General features: G+C 49.9%; 3 protein-coding genes across 3 annotated transcripts; 2 read left to right on the top strand and 1 right to left on the bottom strand.

The window, feature by feature from the left end:
* The first annotated feature begins 88 nt into the window (after nucleotides 1-88).
* On the top strand, nucleotides 89-2,739 carry BO88DRAFT_400641 (putative DNA ligase I). The gene has a single exon (XM_025705632.1). The coding sequence runs from the start codon at nucleotides 197-199 to the stop codon at nucleotides 2,708-2,710; it is 2,514 nt and encodes an 837-aa protein (XP_025568775.1). The 5' UTR covers nucleotides 89-196; the 3' UTR covers nucleotides 2,711-2,739.
* Nucleotides 2,740-3,886: 1,147 nt separating this feature from the next.
* BO88DRAFT_29063 (uncharacterized protein) lies at nucleotides 3,887-5,333 on the bottom strand. Its single transcript, XM_025702392.1, has 2 exons — nucleotides 5,096-5,333; nucleotides 3,887-4,986 (listed from the first exon to the last, which is right to left on the bottom strand). Exons 1-2 carry the CDS (start codon nucleotides 5,153-5,155, stop codon nucleotides 3,976-3,978), a joined length of 1,071 nt encoding a protein of 356 aa, XP_025568774.1. The 5' UTR covers nucleotides 5,156-5,333; the 3' UTR covers nucleotides 3,887-3,975.
* A 4,724-nt stretch (nucleotides 5,334-10,057) lies between these two features.
* BO88DRAFT_327248 (zinc metalloproteinase family protein) lies at nucleotides 10,058-12,694 on the top strand (the record flags this gene model as incomplete). The annotated part of the gene is made up of 5 exons (XM_025702503.1): nucleotides 10,058-10,369; nucleotides 10,429-10,524; nucleotides 10,614-12,351; nucleotides 12,412-12,538; nucleotides 12,598-12,694. 5 exons carry the CDS (start codon nucleotides 10,058-10,060, stop codon nucleotides 12,692-12,694), a joined length of 2,370 nt encoding a protein of 789 aa, XP_025568773.1.
* Nucleotides 12,695-14,904: the final 2,210 nt, after the last annotated feature.

The raw sequence follows: 14,904 nt of genomic DNA, 5'->3' as shown, positions 1-14,904 counted from the left end.
GGTGTCGCTAACTCCGCCTTGGGCATTTCCGCCCTTTGCTCCAGCTCATCTCCGACTCCACCACATGTAACGTCACTCCCGCCCGCATCGCAGCCACTATGGAGCGCGCGAGATGGCCAATGTCGCATGCCATTGTCCTACATCGTACTCCTAGATGAATCAATCAATGAATGAGTGAATTATATATACCTTCGACATGTCCAGCCCAGCTAAGAAACGCAAGAGGGATGATCCCGGATCTACCGCGCAGCGCACCCGGAGCATAGCGTCATTCTTCCAGGGCCAGGCTGCTAAGCAAGCCGAGAAGACGCAGCAGGAATTTGAAGCTGTGCCCGAAGCTCCCACAGAACAAACCCTTTCGGACGAAGCGCTTGCTCGTAAGCTGCAGGCTGAATGGGACCAGGAGCATGCGCTTTCAAACCCGCAGGCCGATACGCCGAGCGATGAGCCTACTTCAGCACAATCAAACACCGGTGATAACGATCGGGAGCCAACCAACATGCAGAAGAAGGGCATCCTGTCATTGCAGTCATCCACAGGTACGGAAGACACTGTGTCTCTTGCGGTTCCTTTCGATCAGAGTCCTATCGCGTTCGATGCCTCCAAATATGCGCGCGAGCTGCAAGGACACTGGGCTTCGGAAGGTGGCGACGCTTCGTACGCCCTCCTGACCAGAGCTTTTGTGCTCGCAAACGCCACAACTAGTCGCATCAAGATCGTCGATACATTGGTCAATTTCCTCCGCGTGTTGATCGAAGCCGACCCGTCCAGTGTGCTTCCCGCTGTATGGCTTGCGACTAATTCGATATCCCCTCCATACGACGAATTGGAGTTGGGACTTGGCGGTTCTTCGATATCAAAGGCACTCAAAAAGGTCTACGGATTGAACAGTCAAGGCCTTAAAACTCTCTATGACAAGCACGGCGATGCTGGCGATGTGGCATTCGAGGCCAAGAAGAGACAGTCTTTTACATTGATGAAGCCTAAACCGCTGCGAATAAAAGGTGTCTATCAGTCGCTCAAGAAGATAGCTATGAGCAAAGGGAGTGGCAGTCAGGAGACGAAGCAAAGGATTGTGGAGAAGCTTCTGCAAGATGCCCGTGGTGCGGAGGAGAGTCGATATATTGTTAGAACTCTGGTGCAGAATCTACGCATCGGCGCTGTAAAGACTACTATGCTCATTGCGCTGGCTAGGGCATTCCTGTACTCCAAACCAGAGGGGGCGGAATTTCCAATCTACTCTCAAAAGGAGATGGCGCAGATGAAGAAAGAGGAATTAGCTGAAATCTACGGCAACGCAGAAGAGATCGTTAAGGCGTCGTATGCGAGACACCCGGACTACGATGACCTCGTTCCCTGCTTGCTTGAAGTCGGGGCTACCGATGAACTTCTTGTTCGCTGCGGTCTTCAACTGCACATCCCGTTGAGACCCATGCTAGGCAGCATCACAAGGGACCTGTCAGACATGCTGACGAAGCTACAAGGGCGCGACTTTAGCTGTGAATACAAATATGACGGACAGCGTGCGCAAGTGCATTGCGATGTACAGGGCAAAGTATCAATATTCTCCCGCCATTTGGAGAACATGACAGAGAAATACCCAGACCTGGTGTCTCTTGTCCCAGAAATAAGAGGAGAAGGCGTATCGAGCTTCATCCTCGAAGGGGAAGTTGTCGCCGTTGACCAAGAAACGGGCGAACTACAGGCCTTTCAAATCCTGACCAACCGTGCGAAAAAGAACGTCGATATCGGAGCGATCAAGGTCAACGTTTGTCTATTTGCCTTCGACCTAATGTACCTAAATGGCCAGCCACTGCTCGACCGATCACTCCGCGAGCGAAGAGAGCTGCTACGGAGCTTATTCGTAGAGATCCCCAAACGGTTCACATGGGTAAAGAGTCTAGACGCCACCTCAGCCGACTCCGAAGCAGTACTAGAGTTTTTCAAGAGCGCCACAGACACCAAATGCGAAGGCATCATGGTCAAAGTGCTCGACAACATGCCGAAACCAGATCTCGAAGGAGTGGAAACACCAGCTGTCGATACTGCTACCAACGGAACACCCACCACACCGGGCCAACCAACCACCAACACGACAGACAACAAACCCTCCAAAAACACCCGCCGAAAAGCCCTCCTGTCCACCTACGAGCCCGACAAGCGCCTCGAATCCTGGCTCAAAGTGAAAAAAGACTACAGCACTTCATCCGAAACCCTGGACCTAATCCCCGTAGCGGGCTGGCACGGTCAAGGCCGTAAGGCGAAATGGTGGTCCCCGATCCTCCTTGCGGTTCGAAACCCAGAAACCGGAAGTCTAGAGGCAGTAACAAAGTGTATGTCGGGCTTTACGGACAAATTCTACCAAGCCAACAAGGACAAGTACGCGGAGGGTACCCCCAATGTTATATCCCGCCCCAGCTACGTCGAATACTACGGCGAGCCAGACGTATGGTTCGAACCACAGGAAGTCTGGGAGATGGCGTTCGCAGATATCACGCTTAGTCCTACATACACGGCCGCTCTGGGATTGGTCAGCGATGAACGGGGTCTGAGCCTGCGGTTTCCTCGATTCCTCAAAGTCAGAGAGGACAAATCGATCGATGAGGCTACCACGTCTGATTACTTGGCTTATTTATGGAGGAAGCAATCAGAACGAACGAAGTTGGAGGGTGGTGGTGGTGAGGAGCCGGGTGAGGAGCAAGAGGAGTAATTAGATACTGTGAGCGTTGGAAGTAAAACACATATATACAATAAATACACTTACTACAAAAAAAACAACCCCTCTTTACAAAGTCCTCCATGAGACAACTTAAAAAACCAGCACTTGCCCCTCTTCCCTCATCACCAAGTCATACCTATTACCTACACACACTCACAGCTACGTAGATAAGTAATCCCGGGATCGGGATCTCGATCCCCCGATCTCACCCTAACCCCAAACAAGCAAATTCCCCGATCCAACCGAATCCCACCCTAAACCCAAAACGACCTAACCCAAACGCGAAATCAACACGATCAAACATTAAACTTTCATACGCGTCGCGTAAACACGAATTTTCCCTATTTTTTTTGCAGAGTAGCTAGTGGCTGGCCGCACACGGGTCGGTTTCTTTTTTTCCTTTCCTTTCCTTTTCCGGTGGAATGGTGTTGCGGGGTCTTGGTATTTTTCGTGATTCTAGTTACGTTATTTTATTTTATTTTATTTTATTTTTTTACTTACTTTCCGTGTTGTATGTATATTGTAGGGGAATTTCTTGGGGATGTTTTTTTTACGGATTTACGGAGGATGTGGGCTGTAATGGGTGGGATTGGTATCGATGTTTAAACATGTATGTTAGCGTCATAAGGTGAGTAGTATATGTCTTTGGCAAATTAGAGGATATGGTTGTGGATATTAGAATTTAGAATGTATGATTGCGTGACGTCAAAGTCGTCGATGTTTTACTTTCGGTTTCAGATACCGTTCCTGATGATAGTTTACAGGGTCGACGCGGTCTGCCGAGTGTAGACGTCATGAGGTAGACTTTTATTTGACCAGGTTTTACAGTAGCGTACTGGCTGATTACTGGTTATATTCGATGCATATCGTATTTGTATGCGTACTATTGTATTTTGCTTGATCAGAGCAATATCATGAATGTCTGTGGTTGATGGTAAGGGTAACGAACGTCAAGATTAACCGAACAGTGGGTCACACGATATGGCTTGCACACAAAGGAAATCAGTTTCCAATAGTCCTCTGGAAAACATGGCATAAAGAACAAGGGGTATGTAATATGGACAGATGGCGTGTACATTATTTCGATAATACCGGTCCATGACAGGGCGTGGCCGGATAACACAAGGAAAGTGACTAGACATTGGATACAGCGGCGGGGTATGTAGGGGGTAGAACATAACAGTCATTAGGAGTCATAAGCAATGGGGTTAGGCGGAAATGCATAGACAAGAAGGGTAGAATCTGTACATCCAGATTTATTTGCTTTTTTCCGGTCGCAGCTCTTCACCGAGTTGGAGGACCATGGCAGGCCCCTTTCCGCGGTTCCTCGGGCTGTCCGTACTCGGCGGCAGCAGGCCGTCGAGATTAGACCTCTTTCGCTCCTTGTTGGCAAGGGGCGTCTTCGAGGGCCCTCCAGGCGTGCGACCGCCCCAGGGAGGTTGAGCCGGACTGGGTGTCACATTCACAAAGTCGGCAAAGTTGAACTGTTGGTTCGGGGTACCGAAATTGGGGAAGACGCCGCCGCCGCCAGGAGTCGGGGTCAACGACGGCAGAGCGGCGTGCTGGCTTGGAGGAGTCGACGGGGGGAAATCCCGCACCTGCTGAGGTTTGGCCGGGGTTGGAGAATTGGCCAGGTACAGAAGCAAATCTGCTCCATCTGCATGCCGCAATTGGCGGTCATTCCGTGATAGGCGGGCGTGCTTGGGAGGAGGCGTGCGGGGAGGTGAAGAGCCTGCCATAGAACTGACATGCTGAAAACTATGAACGGGAAGGTCGGGGTCGTTGTCGTCTTCTGAGTGATGCGGATACGCCGGTGAGGAATACTCGGGGATATCTGACATGAAGGGGAGGGGAAGGTGTCGGCTCAGGTGCTGTCGGTTGAAGCCTGGAGACGATTCGGGCAGGTGGTGTGAACTCTTCCAAGAAACCCGCGGGGCTTTGACCGTACGATCTGTAATCGAGTCGGATCGCAGACGCTTTCGGCTGGCAGACAGCATAGGCTGCATTGCCTTGGAATCGAAAGTTGCTGCATGTCTATTCCGAGATGATCGAGGAAGCTCCTTGGAATATGACGAGTTTGGCAAGGGAGGCGGAGTCAATGGGGTTTCACTCCGGCTGTGCGAGACCTCCGACGAAGAATCCGACGGCCTGTCACTTCCCAAGCACACCTGTATTCCGCCATTATGGTTTGGTCCGAGTGCCTGTAGACGTCCGTTCTGATACTTGACTTTGGCGAGGCCTAACCGATCCTGGAGGCTAAGGGACACCTAGTGGTAAAGAAACGCATTCAATTAGATTTGGCTTGGACGGACAAGGGAGAGAGGGTAAAAGTAAGATTTCAGGCCACATCATACAGAGCAAGAAAAGTGCACATACCTGGGCAATGTCAATTTTGCGGATCGTCCTCTCCGAAGTTGAAGGTTGAGTAAGAGCCATTGCTCGGGAATATCGAGGACAGGGAGCGCTATTCAGCCGATAAAAGAGCTCTGGTAGTGGGCATCGACCGACGACGGCAGATAAAGTGCGGGCCCTGGGAGAGTCAAGGGCTTGAGAAACCACGTCCAAGTTCGAAGTGGAGGAGTCAAGTCAGTGGTGCACTAGGGAGGGGGAGGAAAGGCTGAGGAGAGGAGGAGGAGTCTGCAATGGGATCCAATTGGTGATTGGTGAACGGGAGTGACGAGCCAGCCAGCCAGTGAGTAAGAGAGAGCAGTAGTTAGTTCACCAGGGCAAGTTTAGTCGGTGGTTTTAGTTGAGGTTAGTTTGGGTTCGGGTCAGCAAAAGGAAGGGAGGCTATGGGCCTAAAGCAGCCACGAACTCTGGGGAAATCCCTTCTTCGTTTAGCGCCCACGGGCACGGAAGCGGCGAGAATAGCTGGTATGTATGGAAAGTCGTCCGGGCCTGCCTGGGTAACCTGCAACATCAAAGGAAAACGGTCTTTGTGTTGGGAATGCGGAAAGGGCCCAAAAGTTTCTTCAATTTGAGGGCGGGTGGTGGATAAAGAGGGTGCCATCGTCGCCAGTTGAGCCAAGGGATGTTTTTTTGCCCTCTCTGACGGATGGATTCCCCGGTCGCCGTCAATAGCAGCTGAATTCCTTACAGATGACAGACTTGATAATTGATGCATCTCATTCTCCTAATCGACATGATTCTGCTTTTTTCTTTTTCTGTTCTTCTTCTGTTTACATCCCCTATACTCCATAACTCGTGAAGGCTTTTAAGTTATACCACACAAGAAAGATACACAAGGAGACGCTGCGACTCGCTTCTGAAGCAGCCGGCAGATAATTCTCGTCCACTCTGAACCAATGAATCCTGCGATCATCTCGGAATGCACCAGCGCACCACTGGTCAGACACATGCCACAGAATTCTCCGATCCATTCATTCCTGCCCCTCTCTTTGTCTCGCCCGCAGCATTTCTTCAGCCGTGCGATTGTGGAGAGAGGAATTCCTCCCTCACTTTCCTCAGCAATCAATTGATCGAACACAAAAACAAACCTTCCATTGATCAGTGTTTGCCGACCGTGGGTATACTCGGTATACTCTGTACTGACTCCGTCTTCTTCTTCCCTTTTTGGTATTTCCGCTGCAGAACAGGTAGAGTAACCAGAGTTTGTCCAACGCATCTCTACACATGGCTGCCTATACTTTCCGGATGGGGCGGTCATGCAGATAATCAGTGTCAACAGCATCTGGGTATGATGACCACGGCAGTCAATGACTGAGTGTCGGCCATATGGCTCAGGAAATCACTCGACTGGAATAGATAGCAAGTCATGAAGTAGGCGTCAGAGCAAGCTCTTCTGGAGCATGCGGATCATTGTAAATACGCCTTTGCGGCGGCCATGGACCGACAGTGCAACGCTTCGGGTTTGGCTGGACCGGGGGCGTTCAGTACTACTATGTAGGACCCCGAGCAGTGATACCCGACATTCTAAACTCATCTTCCCGTTGCTTCTGTTGCCGCAGTTGTCTCCGTGTTTGCCTTGTGCTCTTGAGAGACATACCCGCTAGTGGAGATCACTGTTTTAAGGGAAGTGATCATCTGTTGTTTGCTCGTTAGCTACCTTTGGAGCTCGGGAGCTCATTTAACAGATCGATTGCCATGATTATTCAGCGGAATACGAGAAACAGAGAAATGCAAGCCAGCCCTACAATAGTGGAGACTGGAGGTTCTCGTGCAATGAAAAACCAGAGAGAGCGAGATTTACTAGAGACGAGCCAAAGCTTGCGAAAGCACTGATAATTAGAGATGTCGACACGGGACGAGGTTATGGGACCCCAGTAGCAAAGAAACAGGGAACACAAAAAGCATGACGTGTACGAAGAGCGGCTAGCATGCACTTAGCAGAGAAGTAGTATCCTCAAAGCCTCTCAGAATAAGCACTTAAGTAAGTGCTGCTGCTACTACTACAGCTAAGAGAAGAAAGGTCCGCGGGCGGTTCTAATTGGGACTAAACCCCACAAGAACCAAAACAGCAATGCCGAAGTCATGAGATATGCAGAGCAGCAGAAGATTCGCGAGGATTTGGACGGATGATGACATTGCGTTGGAGCGAATCAGTCCGAGCAACTTGGGAGCGTGTGATAAGGGACAGAAGAGGTGGCAGGCTCCGGCGCCGACTCTCAGCCCCCAAGGAAGCCAACGAGATAGTACTAACGGGGAGAGATATTAGCAGGATCCATCCAGGTTTGGGGATGGATGGATCTGGATTTCTGCTTCATGCGGACTGGCCCCGTCTCTTGCTGCAGGGTCTAAACCCTTCCGGGTAATCTCAGGCCTTCCAGGCAAACTGGCAGCTGTGGCTGATAAGGAAAGGGGAGAGGGGATGACGACCCCCGAAGGCACCACCACTACACTAACTAGATACTAGTCCTTTGGTAGTTGGGTGGTTGGGGCTCTGGCATCCTTTTATTTTCCTTCTCTGCTAGTCTAGTACTTTACTCAGTGCCGGAGATACTCCGTGTTGCAGAAATCCATCGAAGCAATCATGGAAGCCATCATCATGGAAACGGGAAGTCTGATTGAATTCTGTAACATGGTTCACGCAGAAAGAAAAGGGAAGAGGAAGAGAGGGGGAGGGGCAAAGAGGATAAAAACATAATTAGAACAATGTCAACCAAACGCCGATGCCAACTTCTAATTAGTTACTTGTTTGTGTGTGCATGGGACGAAGTTCTTGGTACCGTCCTCGCAGTCCCATGCTCTTTTCCACTGGACGTGCTGGGGACATAAGACTCTTGGTTTTACTCCTTTAGTGTTGGTGAGACTTAAGGGGTCCCAAGTTCTTCTCCCTACAAAAGCATTGACTCTTGCGCGGTCCCTATCTTTTAGCTAGTTATCATCCTCGCCAATTTTGACTAGAAATCTTTTTTTTCCTTATCTACGTACCCCCTTTTCGCCATCCTGCAGAGGGCCCGGTCTACCCTGAAATTTGAGACTCCAAGTTACTCCGGGAGCAGATAACCCTCCAGGGTCATTAAGGGTCAGATAAAAGCCCCATTTGGGGGGGAAAGAGGGGATAGGATTGGGGGAGGGAGGGGAGGAGGGGGCAAATTTGACTTGCTGGAGACAACGACTGGACATTTCTAGTCAGCACGCAGGAGCAAGTGTGATGCAGAGGCTAACAAAGTAGCTAGCAAGCACCGCCAACGGAGACAAATATAGCCGGCGATCGTCTTGGCTCCACCGTCTCGGGTGGTGAGACGGTGAAACCAAGAAGGCTATCTCTTCCCGCCCGTTGGCCAGTGGCCGCCAGCCTACGTAACACATCCTTGTCTATTCGCAACGGACAAGAAGCTGCAGCTGGATGCGCCCCACTGCAAGAGTGGCAGTTGCGTTTTTTTAGTGCCTGGACCAATTTTACTTTTTTTTTTTCCTTTTCTTTTTTCCATTCTATAAATTGGTGTTAATTATTACCATCGTCATTATTATATTAGTATATTTAGAACGATAATTTGTATTATTATTATCATCATCATCGTGGGTAATAAGCCAGAGAGAGAGAGAGGTGCCATATTAATCACTCTCAACACTGTATACCTCTCACACTGTTACCTTGAAACGGGACGGGAATGGCTTTTGTGTGTTGCTTTTTTGGAAACAATCTTGCCTCCCCGAAGACCGATGATCGGGTTCGATTTGATTTTCTCTACGTAGGTGGGAACAGCTAGAGGCTGGAAGGGAAGATGAGCCGATAATCAATGTCGTTCAGCCGAGTTTAGTTCATGATATTAGTGGTCAGATCTTGCTTCAACCGAAGACAGTAACCACCAACCAAGCGGAGAGTCGTAGTATGTAACTAACTGGCTCACTAAATTCAAGCCACGCAATGAGACAAGAAAAGAACAGAACAAGCTTTGGGTTCGAAAGGAGTAACTGGATCTAGGTCCTTCGCCTACGCCGATTAGAGACAGGTGAGATTGCATTATTATTTGCTGTCTCACATACCAATGACATTATTGTTCGCGATTAGCTCTTAGTCCAGGCACTAATCGACTCCATCCTGATTTCTCTCTCACTCACACACTCTCTCTCTGTCTCCATGCTTGCTTGCCTGCTTGCTTGCTTGCTACTTTTTGCCAATTAATTATTCTCGTTTGTTCCTTTTCCCTATTTTCCCTATTTTGTTTTTTTTTTTTTACCTTTTCCCTTCTCCCCCCCTTCTGCCGGTCCTGCCCCCCCTCTCTCTCTCCCTCCCCTCTTTTCTCCCTCTTCCCCTCGGAAAGTCCCTCGTTCCTTGTTTCTAGGATCATTCCTGAATTTTTTTTATTTCTTAATTTTTTTTTCTATCCCCAATCATTCCACTTCATCCTTCCTGCCAACTCGCTAAATGGACTACCGCTAAGTCAATTGTCACTTGACGTTCCATTCCATTCCAGCCTTTCCTCTCGTTTATACTTTCACCCTCGCCCGGTTCCTGGATGCCACTCTGGTTGATGCGGGGTGCCTCTGCCATTCGTTCGTCACTCGCTGCCGCAAACGGTCGCTCTCCTCTTTCTCCGATCTTCTCGTTGTCGTCAACGCTGAGCTGTCCACGAATCTCTCGTTAAAAATAACAAAAGAAAAGAAGAAAAAAAAAGTAACTGAGAAACCGTTAACACCAGAAGAAAAAGAAATAAGCGTTGGAATCGCAGTCGCTCGTTCATCTATCCCTGGCAGATCACTTTCTACCTGGTTTTCTCCATTGGAAGAGTCCAGCTCATTCCTCCTGAAGAAGGCAAAACGAGGCAAGGTCACTCTTGCCTTCTCCGGTATACTTACTGCCCCATCCACCACTGCCCTCCGACCTTCTTCCTTCTTCGATAGCAGCAACAGCAACCAACAACACCACCCATCATGCCGTTGTTCAAACAGCTTCGTCGTCGCTCGAAAGCCAACTTTCACCCCAGCAAGTCGGCACCAGAGACAAAGTCCAACGAGTCTCAGTCCAATGGGGATATGACTTCGGGAAAATCATCATCCACGCTTGAAACAGCCTCCTACAGCTCTCTCACTCCACCCTCATCAATCAAGCCAACTCTCTCTTCTCCTAATCTACCATCCCTTAGCGAAAGCAACGGCACCTCCAACAACGCTGTTTCCCCTCTTTCTGCGCCTCCCCAACGCCCTGGTCTTCTCACAGCTCCGTCGCAGCGGAATAGCGCCTATGTAAGTCAGACCCACACTGGGTGCGGTTCCTCGGCTGACCACTTGATTGCTCTCTGCAGTTTGGCAGTAATATGTCTGTCAATGGGGCTGTGCGGTCGCCTACTCCCTCCTCTCCTTATGCGCCGAGGATCATTTCTATCTCCGATAACTCTTGGGTTTGTACTCCTTCGCTACTCTATATTCTCTGATTATGGCTACTAGACCGATTGGTGCAATAAAGCTGACTTGCATTACTCGCCGATAGGTCCATCAAAAGGTTCTGCTGGTGTATGGCCAAATAGGAGACCCAAGACAACATCCGCTGGACGGAACTGTAACGGTTTCCCACCATCAGGACAGCTTCCCCTCGGTCCCGTGGCCCGTTACATCTGCTCACTTCAAGACCCTGGTGCACCTCGTTCCCGGCCCGAATCGCCTGCGCTTCGACTTTGTCACAGCCAAACATTCCTCCGGCAGTGCGCATCAGACTGTCCATACGTCGTATATCTGTATCAACTATCTTCCCTTGGTTAATACGCCGCCTTTGCACCTGGTTGTTCTGCTTGGAAAGGACTCCGATGGGACATTCGACGCCGTGCCCGAGAGACAACAGCGTGAAGGAAATGGTCTCGAAACTGCGATCCAAAAGTACCGCATGGCGGCGTACCTTTGGCAGGCATTCACTAGTGAACAGATGTTCCGTAACAACTTTGGCCGTCGGTGTTTCCGGTTCGAAGAAGAATGGCAAGCAGGCACTTTGAGCCGCCGCGATGCCATCAATGGCCAGATGCGAAACGAGGCCAAAGTCCACGTTGTCCGGACCGACAAGACGGTCGCAGAGCTCAGAGATCTTAATCTCGCCCAGCAGAATGACTCTGCTACCCACAAGGATGAGCTGTTCCGCATCGCACGAGATGCGGTGAAAGACCATTTCCGTCTCCGACCCGGTCAGAAGCAGTACGTCTCGGTCTTGCTTCTCGACTCTCATTGGGATGTAGGCACCCAAACCATCACTGGCCACGCCGCTCTGGGTTCAGGCACCGGGGATCTCAAACTGGCGATATTTGGCTCCCACAGCCTGCAGAGCTATCCCACCAGCTTGGAGGATGTTGTCGACGCCTTGTCGGACTGCACCAGGACTGACACAGACTATGTGGCTAACGATTCCGGCGAGGGCGGTTCCAGCTGGGAAGCCGCCAATATCGGTATTGGTGCTCATCTCCATGAAGTCGGACACCTCTTTGGATGTCCACATCAGGAGTCGGGGATCATGCTCAGGGACTATGTTCGTCTTAATCGGACTTTCCTTACACGTGAACCTTTTGCGACTCGGACGAAGACGCAGGGCCTCAAATTGTGCTTGCCTCAAGATGAGTGTAGCTGGCATCGGCTCGACGCTTTACGTTTTCGGTTCCACCCCTGCTTCCGACTTCCTGGCGATGCTCCTGTGGGCTCGGACGATAGCGTTTCGGTTTGGCCTGTGGAGAATGGTAAAATCGTGTTTACTGCCTCGACGGGTATCGCATTCATGGAACTCTACGCTGAAGGCGACAATGTATGCCACAACTTTATCGAATACTTGAACAGCGAGTCGAGCAGCAACGGGCTACCAAGGCAGGTGACGGTAACGGAAAGCGAACTGCGACAACGCGTGTATGGCACTGAGAAAGAGAAAAAGAAGTCTATCCGCGTGGTCGTCTACTCTGGCGCCCTCGGGAGTCACAACATTGACTCGGTCAGCAACCTGAAGTCGAAGCAGAACTTGGTCAAGCTTCCCAAAAGTCAGACCGGGTACAGAGGGAACAAAGTGGGGCTTTCGCAGCTCGAAGGTAGTGAACCAGAGCAGCTGCTGCTTGACTGTGCCTCTGCGTCGTCGACTAAGATCCTTACCTCTATTCGGATATATCACGATAATGCGCTCTATGGTCTGGAGTTCTTCTACGAGGATGCTACCGGTCAGCTTTTCGGCAATCGTGGTGGGAAGCCTGATGATTTTGTCCTCGGTGAGTTTATTGTTAGAATCCTGAAAGAATCACGCTCGGACATGGTCTAACCGTTGACAGATACCCGGAGAGGCGAAATCATACTTGGATTCTACGTTCGCGCTGGAGCGTGGGTTGATGGCATCGAGATTTTGACCAGCCAGGGCAGGAAGTCTGGCATTTATGGAAACGCCTCGGGAGGCTCAGGGTATGAAGAATCCCGTTACTGCCCTTGGGATTAGGACCGCTTTACTAATGAAAGTTCAGGTACACTCTGATCCCCCCACTTGGGTACAAAATTGCCGGCATTTCCGGCACCAGCGGACCCTGGATCGACGGCTTCTCACTGGTGATCATGCATTGATCATTGCATGCTAACCATAGTGTTACCTATGCTTCATCGCTTGTCTGATCATGACCATACTTAATTTGCCTTGCAGCACCTGGCCCTGACCTCGAAGGAGGTTTCAGCAAAATCATATCACTCAACTTGGGCATGCGTCTTATGCCATTCACCGAATGGATGTGCACATGAATTCATAAGCGCTTGCGTCTGATGTCACCTGCAGTTCGGTCCAGCTCGAAGTTCTGTTGGCCATCCGCAAGGCCGATCATCGAGCGGAATCATGCAGACTGAAGCAGCACAGTCTAACTGCCCCGCGCCTGAGCGCGCACGTGTCTATAGGTTATTACATTTCTTGTTTCTTCTTGTCTGCTTGCCATCTGAGTCTTGACTGTCTACATTGGGCGGCGCCCGGGAGTTGCGGTGGCTTTCATTCCTTGTCGTTTCTTTTGTCACTTCTTCTTTCTCTTTCTCTTTGCCGGTTCGAGCATTGTGCCGAGGGACTGTTACTGAATATATGGAACGGGTCGGCACACGGTGCATGCCATGAAATAAGCGGGACTTGGATCATGGCGATTCATACTGGGGACATATTTGTTTAGGGGACATAATTGATAGTTGGCCGAATGGCCCATAGATAATTGCATGCCAGTAATGGCACTTGATTCGTCCATTTGAAGTGATAGCTGTAGATGTTTGACCGATAGGCAGGCCCTTCTGAAAGAGAACGAGAACGACTGACGGCGGCAAGATGCATCGGAGATAGGACATAGCCGTGACAGATCACCTGCTTCTCATTAAGTGACTGACGATTCAGTAAAGCTTCGCTGCACTCTATCGCAACGCAACAGATGGGACAGATCGCGATCGCAACGGATGGTATGCATAGCATCGGGACCGATCATACCTTTGTATGACTTGCATCTAGCTAGGATTGGGGATCGCGAACTCTTTGTCGGGACAGTACAATGCGTCCTGAATGGAACAGACCACGAGCTACCTGAACCATATTGCAAACACACTCTACATTGTCATGGACGGTCAGTGACTAGAACAATTCTCGAAATCTCTCACTCTAATCCAAATATCCCTCACCTTGCCACCTATTGCTTCTTCCAATGAATTATCCATCCATTGACATACATATTCACACGTCCCCTACAGTTCTACCTACTTAGTACCTACTACCCCTTTTAGTTTCAACCGGTGTGAACCTAACTCTGCAACCTCCTGTACAGCTAATGCTATTACTTACTTGCTCTAGTCGCGTCGATCAATCAACCTTTTCTTTTTTTACCCTCCTTTCTTTTCTTTTCTTTTTCTTTGATAAAGTGGGAGTAAGTAGTGGCCACCCCCTTAGTTTTTTTTTTTACGTCTTGGTATACCTACCTTCGCTGTGATTTTGATCGCCCTCCCCCATCATCAGCCTTATGGTTCAGCCACGGCGTCAGGTACCCTACCTAGTCCCTTGGCTCTCTCAACCAATGGTTCTGGCCCGTGTCAGCCATACCGAACGCCATCCAGTCAGCCAAGTATGCTGAATGATGGGGTGGCGTTGGGTGGATTAGTAGTTAGCATTTGGAATAAGGAATAATACCCTCCGTGTGTGCGTGTGTCACCTGCCCTGCGCCCCCTCCATCCCCCACCTCTTTCTGTCTTCTTATGTTTCCCGTTGCTTGGTGGGAAACCTTACTTTCTTTTCTTTCTCGATGTAGAGTCGTAGTAGTGTAAGTTGTGTAACGTACTTAGTTTAGAATATGAGAGACTTTTGTCGCGTTACATGTTGGCGGGCTTTAGCTTGGTTACATCTTGTGCTCCTTCCTTCATGGGACTAGTATAGTAGATGATGGATGGCTGGATGGATCGAGTAGGACTCGTTGAGGGTATGGATGTGGATGGATGGATGGGTGGGTGTCTGTGCGGGATGGAGGTTCATACTTACTTACACACTGCTAGTTACTTGACTGTGGTGTGTACTTGTGTAGCTTGGGGGGCGGATGGCTGTCAAAGCTTGCTGCTGCTTCTTTTACTTCTTTGGGATTGGTGTAGTTACTTGGGTTCGTGGTTATGTACAACTCTGGGGGAAGGGTTTGCTCTGCTGGTAGAGTGTAACTTGGTGAGGTTGGGGGTTGTTATTTTGATGGGAGGGTATATTTGGATGGCCATTGATGTGAGGTGAGGTATGAACGGAGTACGGAGTATCTAGATAACAGTTTACTCTCTCTATCTAT

This window comes from Aspergillus vadensis, assembly GCF_003184925.1.
Source record: "Aspergillus vadensis CBS 113365 unplaced genomic scaffold BO88scaffold_1, whole genome shotgun sequence".
Taxonomy (NCBI): Eukaryota; Fungi; Ascomycota; class Eurotiomycetes; order Eurotiales; family Aspergillaceae; genus Aspergillus; species Aspergillus vadensis.
Note: the sequence above shows the minus strand (reverse complement) of the source record. Positions and strands in the feature narration are given on the sequence as shown.